The sequence below is a fragment of the Uloborus diversus genome, chromosome 1 (genome assembly GCF_026930045.1).
Source record: "Uloborus diversus isolate 005 chromosome 1, Udiv.v.3.1, whole genome shotgun sequence".
Taxonomy (NCBI): Eukaryota; Metazoa; Arthropoda; class Arachnida; order Araneae; family Uloboridae; genus Uloborus; species Uloborus diversus.
In genome coordinates this window covers 113,276,695-113,289,111 of record NC_072731.1, presented here as the reverse complement: position 1 = coordinate 113,289,111, position 12,417 = coordinate 113,276,695, and the positions used below count along the sequence as shown (strand labels likewise).

Genomic DNA, 12,417 nt, shown 5'->3' with positions numbered 1-12,417 from the left:
TTTACAAGCTTCAGTTTTTAAAATTAATGAAAAAAAAGTTAATCAATTCAACATTTTCAAAAAATTCTGTGGTGTTGAAAATGATTAGTGAAACTTATGGTAGAAAATAGAGCTGTTCATTAAAGTTTTTGATAAAATGAAAAATGAAAAGTAAAAAAGGGGACCAATGTGCCCCACCTCCCCCTACTCCAGTACATTTAGGAAATATACTACCAAAATAAAAGGCATTAAAATACAAAACTTGAAAAAACGCACGAGAAATATCAAGAAAACAATTCTTCAATTTCAGTTTAACAATTCATACCTCTGGGTTTTGTAGGCAAATCAATTGGGACAGTTATCCTTCTGACTAAATATTCTGATCTGAGACCAAACATTCCCACATCACGTCGTTGAAGCAATTCCACAGTCTGAACTTCTGTTTCAGTAGAGATTGTGTTCGTGCCACTGGGTGGAGGTTTGGCTTGCACATCGTCCCACCGAATGCAAGACCAAATTACTCTTAATTGCAGAGCAGCTTCATGAATGCTGGAGAGCGTTTGAGTCCTAAACTGCCATGCAGATTTAAATGATGGCCGAGGACAGGTGCCATAGGGCCAGATGTACTGGTTGTTCTTAGCACTGTAATTAAAGCCAGCACATTCACGGAAACCTGATTTTCTGCTTAGCTTCCTCAATTCGTGCGGGGGCAAAGCCAAGATGCTTTTGATTTTGGCTGGAGTTGTAAACCTATTACAAGGGGGTAAGACACCTTTCCCTATTTTTTTAGTCTTTTTGGTTGTCCTAGCTTTTCCTAAAAATGCTTTTCCACTGGTACCTTTTACTTTTTTAGGAGCAGGAAGGTTTTTCACATCTGCGACATTTTTAACATCAACCTTTTCTTCGCTTTCTGTTTTTTCCACTTTTGGGACCAGGGGTTGAAGTGGAGGAGGGGAACTGCGATTTTTCATATCAGCGTTCGTGATTCCGCAATTCAGGTGCTTGATGAGAACGGTATCATTTCCGGATGAATCCTTGCCTGTGATGATTTTTCTGTCGAGGCCAGCAGCATTTATGATGTTAAACTTTGTGAGAGACTGTTCGGAGGCAGCTTTGACTATGATCACTTGACCCGCCCTGAAGGTGCGGCAAGAAGGGGAATAACAGTTGCAGGATGCACCCAACTTCAGCTGTGCACTTTCAATTCTGCAAAGAGGAGAATAACACCTCCTTGGCGATCTTATGAGTGAAGTGTTCGTGGGTATTTTTAAACCGGAATCTGTATCTCCAATTACGAGTTCACCGTTGGACAAGCTCTTAGCCAACTTTGGTTTGAGGATATCACGCCTCCCAAGTTTATTTGCTATTGCTCGAGAGATGTCACTGGCCGTTGCTCCTTTTTTAACATACAGTTTTACACTGTTTGGTGTAGCAAGATTGCTCGATTTGACTTCAAGTTTAAACAAGCTGGGGGTTATTTTTTTCTCAGCAGGATCGGGAGCTTTCTCTTCTGCTTCGATGGTTTTCAGTCGAATATCCAGAAATTCATCCAACTTGCTGCCTTTAGGAATTCTAGGATAAACCATACGATTTTTGTCAATTAATGCTTCAGACACGTTTACTAAATCTATATCTAGATGAGGATTCAAACGATAAGATGTGAGAACACCAGCATTTTTGGGCACATATTTTTTCTTCATAACAGGCTTGCAATCAATTGCTTCAGACATATCACTTGGTTCTTGTTTAATGCCCTCAATGTCAACTGCATCATCTTCCAAGAATGGAAACATTTTCTCTCCATGAAACATTTCTTTAAACTGTTCACTAAACATGTTACAATTACTTTCTTCTATATCTGAACCAAAAGTTTTAAGGAAATCTTTAGTGTCGTAAGTTTGTGGATCAGAATCCTTTTCACATTTTATAACTTTCACCGGGCCTGCTCTCAAACCTAGTTCGGAACAAGGTTTGAATCGGTATGTTCTCATGTAGCTGATGTATCTCCACCCTCCTTGACCACTGATACGGTATTCTTCTCCTTTTTGCTTCCATACCTTTAGAGAAACACAGAAAGCAACTTTTAGAATAAAAATTTTAATTATTAACATTCAGATTACATAGTGGAAAGCTTAAAAAGAGATGGATGACACTCTTGTGAACACATTTTAAACATCCTTCAATAGATTTAATGTTTAAAGTTCCAATGAAACAAGATTGTTTGGCAAACGATTTGTAGTATAATATCAAACAGTGGAAACAGAATAAAGTGCATACATGAATGAGATTTGTTTCTGCACTTAAAGACAATATTTAGCAGGGGGCAAAGCCTCCTAGTTTTATATGAATTTTAGAAAAATTCTTTCATTCTTTCCTAGGTTATTTTCTTCCAAATTCATCCCGTGAAAAGTATAAAACCCTTTTTCTAAACTTTTCAGTATCTAATATTAAAAACAACTTTCGAACTACTATGTCTCAAAAAACATAATAGTTCGAAAACTAAATAACATTTTTGTTCTTTCAAGTACTAATTAGCCACTTTTCTGTCTTGAATGTAGTAACTTTTCATCTCTACTACTCTGTATACCTATAAAACAAAGCAAAATGTTTGCCAATTTCCACTATATGATATGATGGACAACAGTCTGTTAAGAAACCATCTGTTTTACACATTAGTAGTTTTAAGCGATTGTCTCCAATATTACAATACACACAAAAGAATTATAATTTGATATTTACGAGTTAGTTTTTGTTGCATAAATTAGTAATGCATACTTAGAGTTCCAAAATATCTGTTCTAATTTATTAAAAATTAATGATGTATCCCTATTAATTATATCATTCATACGCCACCATGTACCAATTACGTAAGCTATCTTTGGGTGAGTTTTGTGGCAAGAAAGAGCATTAAATTTAAATTTTAAGTCAGTAGCTATTACCTTTTCGCAAATTTTGAGTTATGTCACTTTCCTTGCTAGGGTGCGATATGTCAATTGCAGTTAAACACTTGTCTGTTTCAAAGTCTTGCTAACACACCCTAGATGTTTTTATTTTATAAGGTACAACAGACTTTTAAAATTAAAAAATCTCTATATCGTATTTTTTACATTTCATGTCAAAATATTTGATATTTTTTATTTGTTTTCTTGACTTTCCGGTACTGGGGAAATGAAATGAATAATACTTACCTATTTTTATGTGAGGGGACTCTCCATATCTTGACGTCGCACTAATTAAATACAGTCCCAAAACTTTCGTTCTTTTCTGCATGCGTAGTAAGAAAAATGTAAACAAACCGCACGGTGCTTGATTGACGGTTCAGTTAAAAATCACAGTGAAAAAAAATCTTGTCCGTCAATGGTAACGGTTCCAACGAAATTAAGTGTTGCCAAAATATTTTTTTTGAGTTTTCTTAGTGAATTTCATCGAACTTGCAACAAAGAATATGTAAATTGTGTGGAACGTCATCGAAGCAGTATTTAAGCGGTGGACATCCGTCCATCGATCTCGCTTTCCCCTGTTTCGACTACCAGGATGTCTCCTCCGGCATAAGTTGTTGTAGTGGGCTACCAGCCCTTGGATCTATCGTCCTGTTGATGATGGAATAGCGTTCCACTTGATCTACATGCCAAATGAATAGGGCCCGCCGGCCTTACGTGGATGTTTCAAGACTTCGTTTGGAATCAACTGGCGGAAGATGATTTGATATCGCTGGACTGTTTTTCCATTATCGAGATGAACTTTTTAGGAGCACCTGTGGTATAACTATTCTATTTATTGTTCATGTTCGCTGCAATATTTTTATTATTGCTGGATAGGATTCTACAAGAATAATATATTTTTAAGAAGCCTTTTTTTCTTGTTAACATGTTGTATTTTAGTACTAATAAATGTTAATGATTTACTTAAATATGTTTTTTAATTTGACCAAGACACATTTGTGAGGTCCACCAAGAACTTTAATTAGTTTTTCCTCCTGACATTTCAGTAGCTTTAAGGCCAAAATAGTATCAGTTTTTAACAAAATAGTCATTTTTGGCTTAATAGGGAAGTTTTCGATTTTTTGATTTTAATTTTTATATGATAGAGTAACATGTATGAACATCATAGGTGAAAAAATTTTTGCGATACGATAAGTAGTTTTTTTTAAATTAATTTTTAAAGTTCAAGCGCTTGTGACGTCAGATGGCATAGGAAGTGACGTCATGTGGTCTTCCGATAGGGGAGAAGCCGAAGGTCACGCATTCAACTTCGAAGACGAAATGTAAGACTTATCTCCTCGCGTTTCTAGAACATTAAACCTCTCATCCTCTTGGAAATATTCGAATATCATCGTTGATCTTACATGAGGAAGATTATTTAGATTGTGCTTTAACGAATCTGGTCTCCATAGTGTGTTCAAAAGGATTATTGAATTTCTAAATTATAAAAATATCAGCGCGCTCAAAATGTCCCTAGCGAAAACAAGGGATCTTCGGCGGAAGGCTGCCCATTCGCGCTCTGTGACGTAGGCTCGTGACATTTCAGAAGAGCGCACTTTTCCGAGTGGATTTTTAAAAATTCATTAAAAATCAACCACTGTGTTTTAAAATTTGGCGATGGTGAATTTTTTAGTTTTGAGAGTCAATTAACAATATCCAATAGCCAAAAGATGAACATTTAATAGGTTGCAACTTCCTTATTTAGGTTGAAATAGTTGTCATAGTCTGCAACTCAACAAAATAGGCACAATAGTTGGTTTTTTAGTCTGCAGAGACAGCCCTGTTATAAAAATATAAATTTTTTTTCTTCATATTTCAAAGAAATTTTTCAGGTTTATTTTTAGAGCCCTTTCTCCTAAAAATTTCAAGCTTGAAGATTTTTTTTTTTTTTTTTTTTTTGAATTCACACAGTAGATAATAAAAAGAATGACTTTTCTATGCACTATACCAAGCAGTGTATTTAATTTCGTATGTTCCCCTTATCTGGCTAGGCTGTGTCTTTGGTCGGTGCTGAATCTTTTCTTAAATACTACAGGGAACTCAGATACATCAATTTCTTTTAGCAATTTTAATCAAACATCACTGGCAGTTTTTTGCATAACTTTTGTTTTTGTTTATGAATAGGATTGGCGATAAGGTTAAAATAAATACAGATAGATAGATAAGAATAAATATATAAATACAGAGATAGTTATGCATACATCATACAGACAGAAAAATATACGTAGACAAACAGTAAGAGACAAAGGAAGTATTTCAGTCAAATTAATACTTGTACTGATATAGATAGATGAATACCACCTGCAAATTTTTTTAAGCAGTCGCCGAAGGCAGCAATCTTTGCATAAAAAGCGAACTGCACACGTAGTCACTGGCGACAAGTTTAAAAATAAATTACATCACATTAGCAACCATTCTGACATGAGATATCTTTTAAAGAGTATTTTCAATTTAAGGTCATCTTGAAACTGTTAACTTTAAAAAAATTGAATAGCTTTGAGTAGGAAGTTTTATAAAATTTGAAAAGAAATCTTGCTTTACTTTTCAAAATTTACAATGTTGAACTATTTAGTAAGGGTATTAGTGTGATTGATTTTTTCTTTGCCACAATATTTATCTTTATTACAAATTTAAAAACAATTCAAAAACTCTGTTTTGAATATTTATGCTTCCTCCAAGGAGAACACACAGCTAACAAATAACTTTTCATAACTACAATTACCAGCATTTCTTTCTCCAAAATGGACTTTCCCTTGTTTTAAAATATAGGCCCATGTGTTAACCAAGTTGAATTTTAAAAAATGAAAAAATAAATAATTGATTTTTTTGAGAAGTAATACTGCATAACTATTCCGAAGAGGTTAGAAAATAGCTTGAAACATACAAAATCCAAAGCTATTTACCTGATGTTTTAAACCCAAGGTATATTTGACCCACATGGTTCGATCAATTTCTTCTTCAGGACCTTCCCTTTTTTCACGTTTCTCTTGCTTTTTCCGTTCCTCACGATCAAGTGCTGTCGTTCGTTGCAGCTTAACATGACCTAAGTGCAAGAACAGATAATCAATATTTTGTCCCCTTCTTGATTTTATGAAAATAGAGCATAAATTCCGCTTTTTTTTACAATTAAAAGTTGTGGTTTCTATTCAAATTTAATTGCTCTTTCAAACTAAAATGTTTCACAACAATTTAAGTTATAAGGTAAGTGTTCCAAATAAGGTCTCAGAGCGTAAAATCTCGCTCATTTATTGTTCAATTGGTTCCAATCTTTACGCATTCATCAAATGACTCTTTAAAAAAATTTTTTTTTTTAAAGCAAAAAGAAAAACGTCTATGTGAGAGATGTTAAGTGAAACATGTTAAAATTTATATTATGCTTGGCAGCAGTTTAAAAAAAAAGCAAATTGGCCTTATTAGAAAAGAAATGCAGTGGACACAAAGTATCTTGTCTGATTCCATCATGTGAATGATCAAATATTAAAAGGATGGAATGAAAGACCGAGTCGCAATAACAAACCAAAGAAACAATCTAACAATCATCCATATGAAAAATACACAGTTGGAAACAAAGATACTAATTACAAAAATATAAAAATAAAATTAAAAAAAGAAAACGAAGAAACGCCTTTCAACAATACGGTAACAAAATTTTTAAGTGTAAAAGAATAAAATGCAATTGCAAATGAAAAAAATAATAATATTTCTGTGCAATAAAATCATTTTTATTACAAATTTGTTTTGTGTTGCAAAAGTGGAAACATTCTTTTCAGAGCATCCATTTATCATTTGAAAATCAGTAAAACATGTGAAGTTGAGTACCTGTATAAGTTGACCGTTTTTTTCAAGCACGGAATTAGCATTATATCATATAAATCAACCTCTGTAAGTTGACCACCTGTTTAAGTTGACCACTAAAGTAGTGCACTTCAAGTAGTCAACTTACACGGGTTTAACTGTACTAACACTTTCAAATCCTGTAATGTTGTCATAAACTATGATACAAAAAGCAAAGCGAATATAAAATGTAAATGTGTTTTAGTTAAAAATAATCATAAGCTGACATGCATTCTCACCAAAATATGAGCAGATATTCGAGTTTTTTTAAAACAAAAGAAAAAGGCTCAAAATGCAAAGCTAAAATAAATTTGTTCTTAAATATGGGAAATAAAATTTATAATAAAATAATTAAACTAAATAGACAAAGAAATAAGTGGACTAAAGGGCAATCCTACGTCTTTAAAGCATTGAACAAAAGTTTTTGTTTAAGATACGACAATTTGGGGGATCAGTGGGTCAATTTCTCCCCTTCCTGGCTTTGGAAAATTAATGCTTTACTATACAAGTTAGAGAAGTTTTGAGTATTTATAATTAAAATTTACATCAAGTATATACGTCCTTCGCTACCCACCCCAGGGGGAAAAAAACAAAATGACGGGCCAGTTTTAACTTTAACTAAGCAATCAAAATGGAGGGGGGGGGGAGGAGAATACATGCATGGCAAACATAGTATTTTTATCAAAGACGAAGATCAGTTACTAACGCTTCTCTGTGCATAAAACTTGTAAAGGAAGTCATGTAGCTTATTTCAATCCTAACATACACCAAAAATATTCATTCTTGAACAATTCATGAAATTGCAAGTGTGGGGGGGGGGGGAGCACCTAGCATCAAATGCCCGCACATCCCCCCCCCCATTTAATCAGGCGTCATGAGTACTTACAATAACTTACAATAGATAGGTCGCATCAGTATAATTAACGCACCCCGAAAAGAATCTGTCAAAAGATTCTTAAATGCTCAGAAACACCGTATTGCCATAAACGCAGCACAAAAAAACAATGATCAACTCATCGACATCCATGATACATCAGAGTAGAAAATAAACATTAAAAAGAAAAAAAACACAGTACATATTTGCATGTGGCTATATCCCCCAACTATTACAGAAACAGCGAAGAAATAAAATGGAATCTCACGTTTAAATCAATTTTCAAATTTTCTCTAAAAATCGGGAATGTTTTACTCATCTAGGTTTTGCCCCTCCCCCCCCTTTTTTTTGCAAATACTCTTTGCAACGAAAGGAAATGTTAAACTCATGTTTACGATTTAGAATGAATAATAATCATATTTACATATGACAAAAGTTAGTTTCCGCAATTATTTTTGAAGTGGTTCGTTTTTGTGAATTTCTGCAAACTGTTGCTTTTATTTTGCACTAACATCAATAAAATATGTACAGATTTTTCATTTGCTTCCTTATGCTCCTTTTAAGGTTTTACATTGACTTTTTCTCTAAAACGAGCTCCATTTCACTTGTAATCAACTATACAAATAGAAGATTCGACTTCCCGCACTTTTTGAACAGTCGGCCGCTTACTGTAACTAAAGCTTCTAATTAACAGATAGATAATATATAGTTGCATCAGACTGTGCCAGTATCTATTTTACAGAGTTCATACTTAATTTGGATAAAAAAATTCCATGACTTTTCCAAGACTTTTTCATGACTTTGTTACACGAAGAGAATAGTACTATTTAGTGCCAAACTTGCCAATTTTCGGAAATGCGCATTAGAAAAACTTTTATGTGAGTGCCACTACCTCATTGAAGCACTTACTTGTAACTGAAAAAAATTAAGAGCACACTACAGAAAAAAAAAAAATTCTTATTTGTCTTTATTATATAAATTTAAGCAAAGTAAAAATACAGTGAATGCAAAACACTGATGTTTAAATCTCTAACAAATATTTAATAAATAGGGCAGAATAGTAATGAATGGGACAAAAGTTGAATGAGTCATTACTAAGTTTCCAATAACAAATTTATCCTTCATAAAATCATTGCCCTTTGGTGTCAATAGTTCATCTAATCACCAATGTAACTTCACAGTATATATTCGTTCATTAAAAAAGCCACGTTTTTCAGAAAATTCATTTTTCTAAACGAAATATTTCAGCTCGCCACAAGGATCAGTTTTGCGAGCTGTATGTTGGACACCACTGTTTTAAGAGTATTAGAATTCCCCTATTTTTATGTTCTATTGCCTGACTTAAGTCTTTATTTTATAAAGCCTTCGACAAAAAACTCTGATTAATTTAATAATGATTTTTTTACAAGTAGTTGAAACGAACTCGGGTGCAATTGAATTACACTTTTGAGGGGGCGCGGCAAAATCAAAAATGTGCAACGTGCAAGTCTGCTACTACAGAATATAAAATATAAAAAGGGCTGAAAATAATGGTGAACTCAAAATTAGTGATGCCCCAGTAGTAAAACCACATTACAAAAAAAAGGCGAGTGGCTTTTACAGAAGCGAACGAAATTGAATTCCAAAACTCAAATTTGTTTTTGAGAATGTTCAAGTTACATGCAATACTACTAAACCACTCAATATTTCCAGCTCTCTTTTAGCTATTGGTACTTTCTTACTACCCAAGACATTTTCCCATGACTTTAAATAAATTTCCATGACTTTTAATGAAAATATTGATTTTCCATGACTTTTCCAGGTCTGAAATTTCATTATTTTTTTTCCATGACTTTCCAGGATTTCCATGACCCGTATGAACCCTGATTTTATTAATGTTTCGTTTAAACAGTTGAGCTAAAGTCGGGGCGATAAAGAGAAACCAACTGTAAACGCCATTTCGGCAAAAAATTCGCACTTCCGGAAATTTAACTTTGAAACACACAAACGCCGCTCCATTCCTTCCAGAAATTATTGTAGTCAGTCAATGAAATGCTCACTATCTGCTTGTACCTTTTTCTTTTTGAGATTGAAACATGCTGAAAGTTCTCGGTAAGGCATTGTAAAATTAAGAATCAATGTACAATTAGAAGTCCAGTACTAAAAAAAGAAAAAGTAGGAAAAAAAAGGAAAATAAGGAGAGAGCTCTAAAACGTAGGAAAAATAGAAAGGCTTTCTGATGTAGGCTTCAGGACCATTAAAAATTTCTTTAAAAGAGATGGTCATAAAGTAGAGTGTCATTAAATAGAGAACCAACTGTAAGTTGCTTATATTAACAGTTAATTCAGAAAATGTTTTAAATATTAAATATTTACACCAAATCCAAAATACAAGAGAACATTTGAATATAGGTGAAAAAGAACATTATAAGCATAACTGAAGTGTTAGAAGAAAACTGTCTAACAGCAATATTTAAGTTTCGAAAACTGTATGTTACACTCGAATTTGAAGCTTTAGGGGCCGCTCACAAATGATGTTTAACTTTGAGATAGGGAGGGAGCTTCATGAAAGTATGAGTTTGTGACAATGGGAACAGAGGGGATAACAAGGAATGTGACATTACATCAATTAATGAAAATATTTTCATGAAAAATAGCGTGACAAGGGAAGGAGAGGGTATTAGGTGGTCACAAGGTGGAAGGGGATAAAAAATGTTGAAAAAAGGTGTGATATCATTTATATATGGACAGCCCCTTAGTTAAATTAACATTTATTCTGTGCAAAGAATGAGCTATAAGCAAACTACATACCCAAAGAATCATTCCAAACTGTAGTGAAGAGGACGGGTTTCATGACTGCTTCTAAAATACTCAAAGCTAAAGCAAACTCTTTGGGAAAAGTACATTTGTTAACAGCTTTCAACCAATTGCTACGGTGTATTGTCCAATATGCATGTAAAAGGTAAGCAGGGATGTTATTCTCAAGCTGCAAAATGGCTTGCCGAAGAGTAGCGACAGTAAAACTACGATCACCATGAGTAGTTCCTTGCCACTTGAACTCACTCGCCATCGTGAGACTAAACTTGTGAGACAGGTGCCTCTTCTTATCTCTATCTTCAGCATGCTGGTGCTTATTAAGAGCCAAGTTGTTGATTGCAAACTGGTTTGTGTAGTTCTTGCCACTGTTCTCCATTCCAAGTCGAAATAGAGTGGGTCCACCACCGTTGGGTGCATTGCTTTTGGAACGAGTAGTCATGCGTGTTATTTCACCATCCTTACTAACTATTATAATAGATTCTTCGCCATTTTTACGAGTTTTGACGAAATTATCGCTAGCGAAATTGCGAGGCGTCAGGGCACCTGTCTTGGAACGAGTGATAACACCAGCCTTTTGACTGTCAGCTAGAAAAGAGAAAAAAGGACAAAATAAAAAAATAGTTAAATTGCTATAATAAACTGAAAATTTACAAAATTTAACACTGATGAATAAGACTACAATTAACTGGAGATAAATCATTCTTTAAAAAACACAGCAATAAAATAGATGCAACTATATTGGTTTTTCTTGGTGAATAGAAGTAATTTATGATTTTTGCCAGCATGCCATAACTACAGCAAGTTTCCAAAATTTCTTCTTACATACATAGAATACACTTATACTTTACCTTATTTTAGAAATAAGATAAAAATAAACAAACATATGCGTTCATATACACAGATTAGAAGTTTTATTTAATTATTTTTTTATAAATTTTCAGTTCATATGAGAAAGTTTAATATACAATTAATAATCATGTATTTACGATGTACTACAGCTTAAAAACTAGATTTTTTTACCCGAAAATTCAGTGTGAAGATAAAGAGAAACACAACCAATAGGAACAACCCCTACTAAGAATAAGGAATCAGGTCATTCAATGAATTAAAAATTTTGCTTTGGCGACAAATGTATGCCTTTGCAGAAACTATACGTTAATACTGTGTGAAAACAAAAAATTATGCAGAAACTATACGTTAATACTGTGTGAAAACAAAAAATTATATATTAAAATGTCAGCAGGAAAAAAATTGAGCACATGTATATTCTATACCCACTCTAATTTGAAAATATAACATAACAGGAATCAAGATAGATATTTACCTACACAGATGTAAGTGAATATATAAAAAATAATAGCTATGGCTCATAGACTAATAATAAGAGTAGACCGAGCTTTACCAGACTTACTGATGAAAAAATTGGTTCATGGATACATCATGTGACTGGTGGGATTCTTGGCGAAAACTTTGGCAGCATGGTTGTTAGATGGCAGATTTATCTATAGTTTGGCACTCAACATGTATTTTAAGACGTAATGTGATCTTATTATAATTTTTTTTCCAGATGCAGAGATTGAACTGTTTTTCTTTTAGTAATGCATTATTTTGACATTAGTAACTAGTTTTTGATCACAGTTTTCAGTAACTTTTATTTCATTCGGAACTGCTACGTCAGCGTTGGCGTAAATGTTTTGCGTTAACGGTATCTTAAATTGAAATTGTAGGTAAAAATCTTACCGTTTGCTGATTCTTTTTGGGTGCTTGCATCTTTAATTGCTTAGAGAGTTATTGAAATTGAATAAAGAAAATGCACAATACTATCTAAACTAAAAACTCACTATATTAACAAAAAAAATATTTACAACTTAGAATAACAAATTTACAAATTGGACTCCATAAAAGATCATTCTTCCTTGTTCCATCAATTATATTTATTTTATTTCTCACGGGC

At 33.3% G+C, this 12,417-nt stretch overlaps 1 protein-coding gene across 1 annotated transcript in view; it reads right to left on the bottom strand.

Annotated features, from left to right (window-relative positions):
• Positions 1-12,417, bottom strand: part of LOC129234461 (nucleosome-remodeling factor subunit BPTF-like) — a 138,030-nt gene that overhangs the window by 71,843 nt on the left and 53,770 nt on the right. The window contains exons 7-9 of the mRNA XM_054868466.1: positions 10,458-11,048; positions 5,864-6,003; positions 305-2,036 (exon numbers count right to left, since the gene is read on the bottom strand). Of these exons, the coding sequence (XP_054724441.1) occupies positions 305-2,036; positions 5,864-6,003; positions 10,458-11,048 (2,463 nt within the window). The remainder of the gene's footprint in view (positions 1-304; positions 2,037-5,863; positions 6,004-10,457; positions 11,049-12,417) is intronic.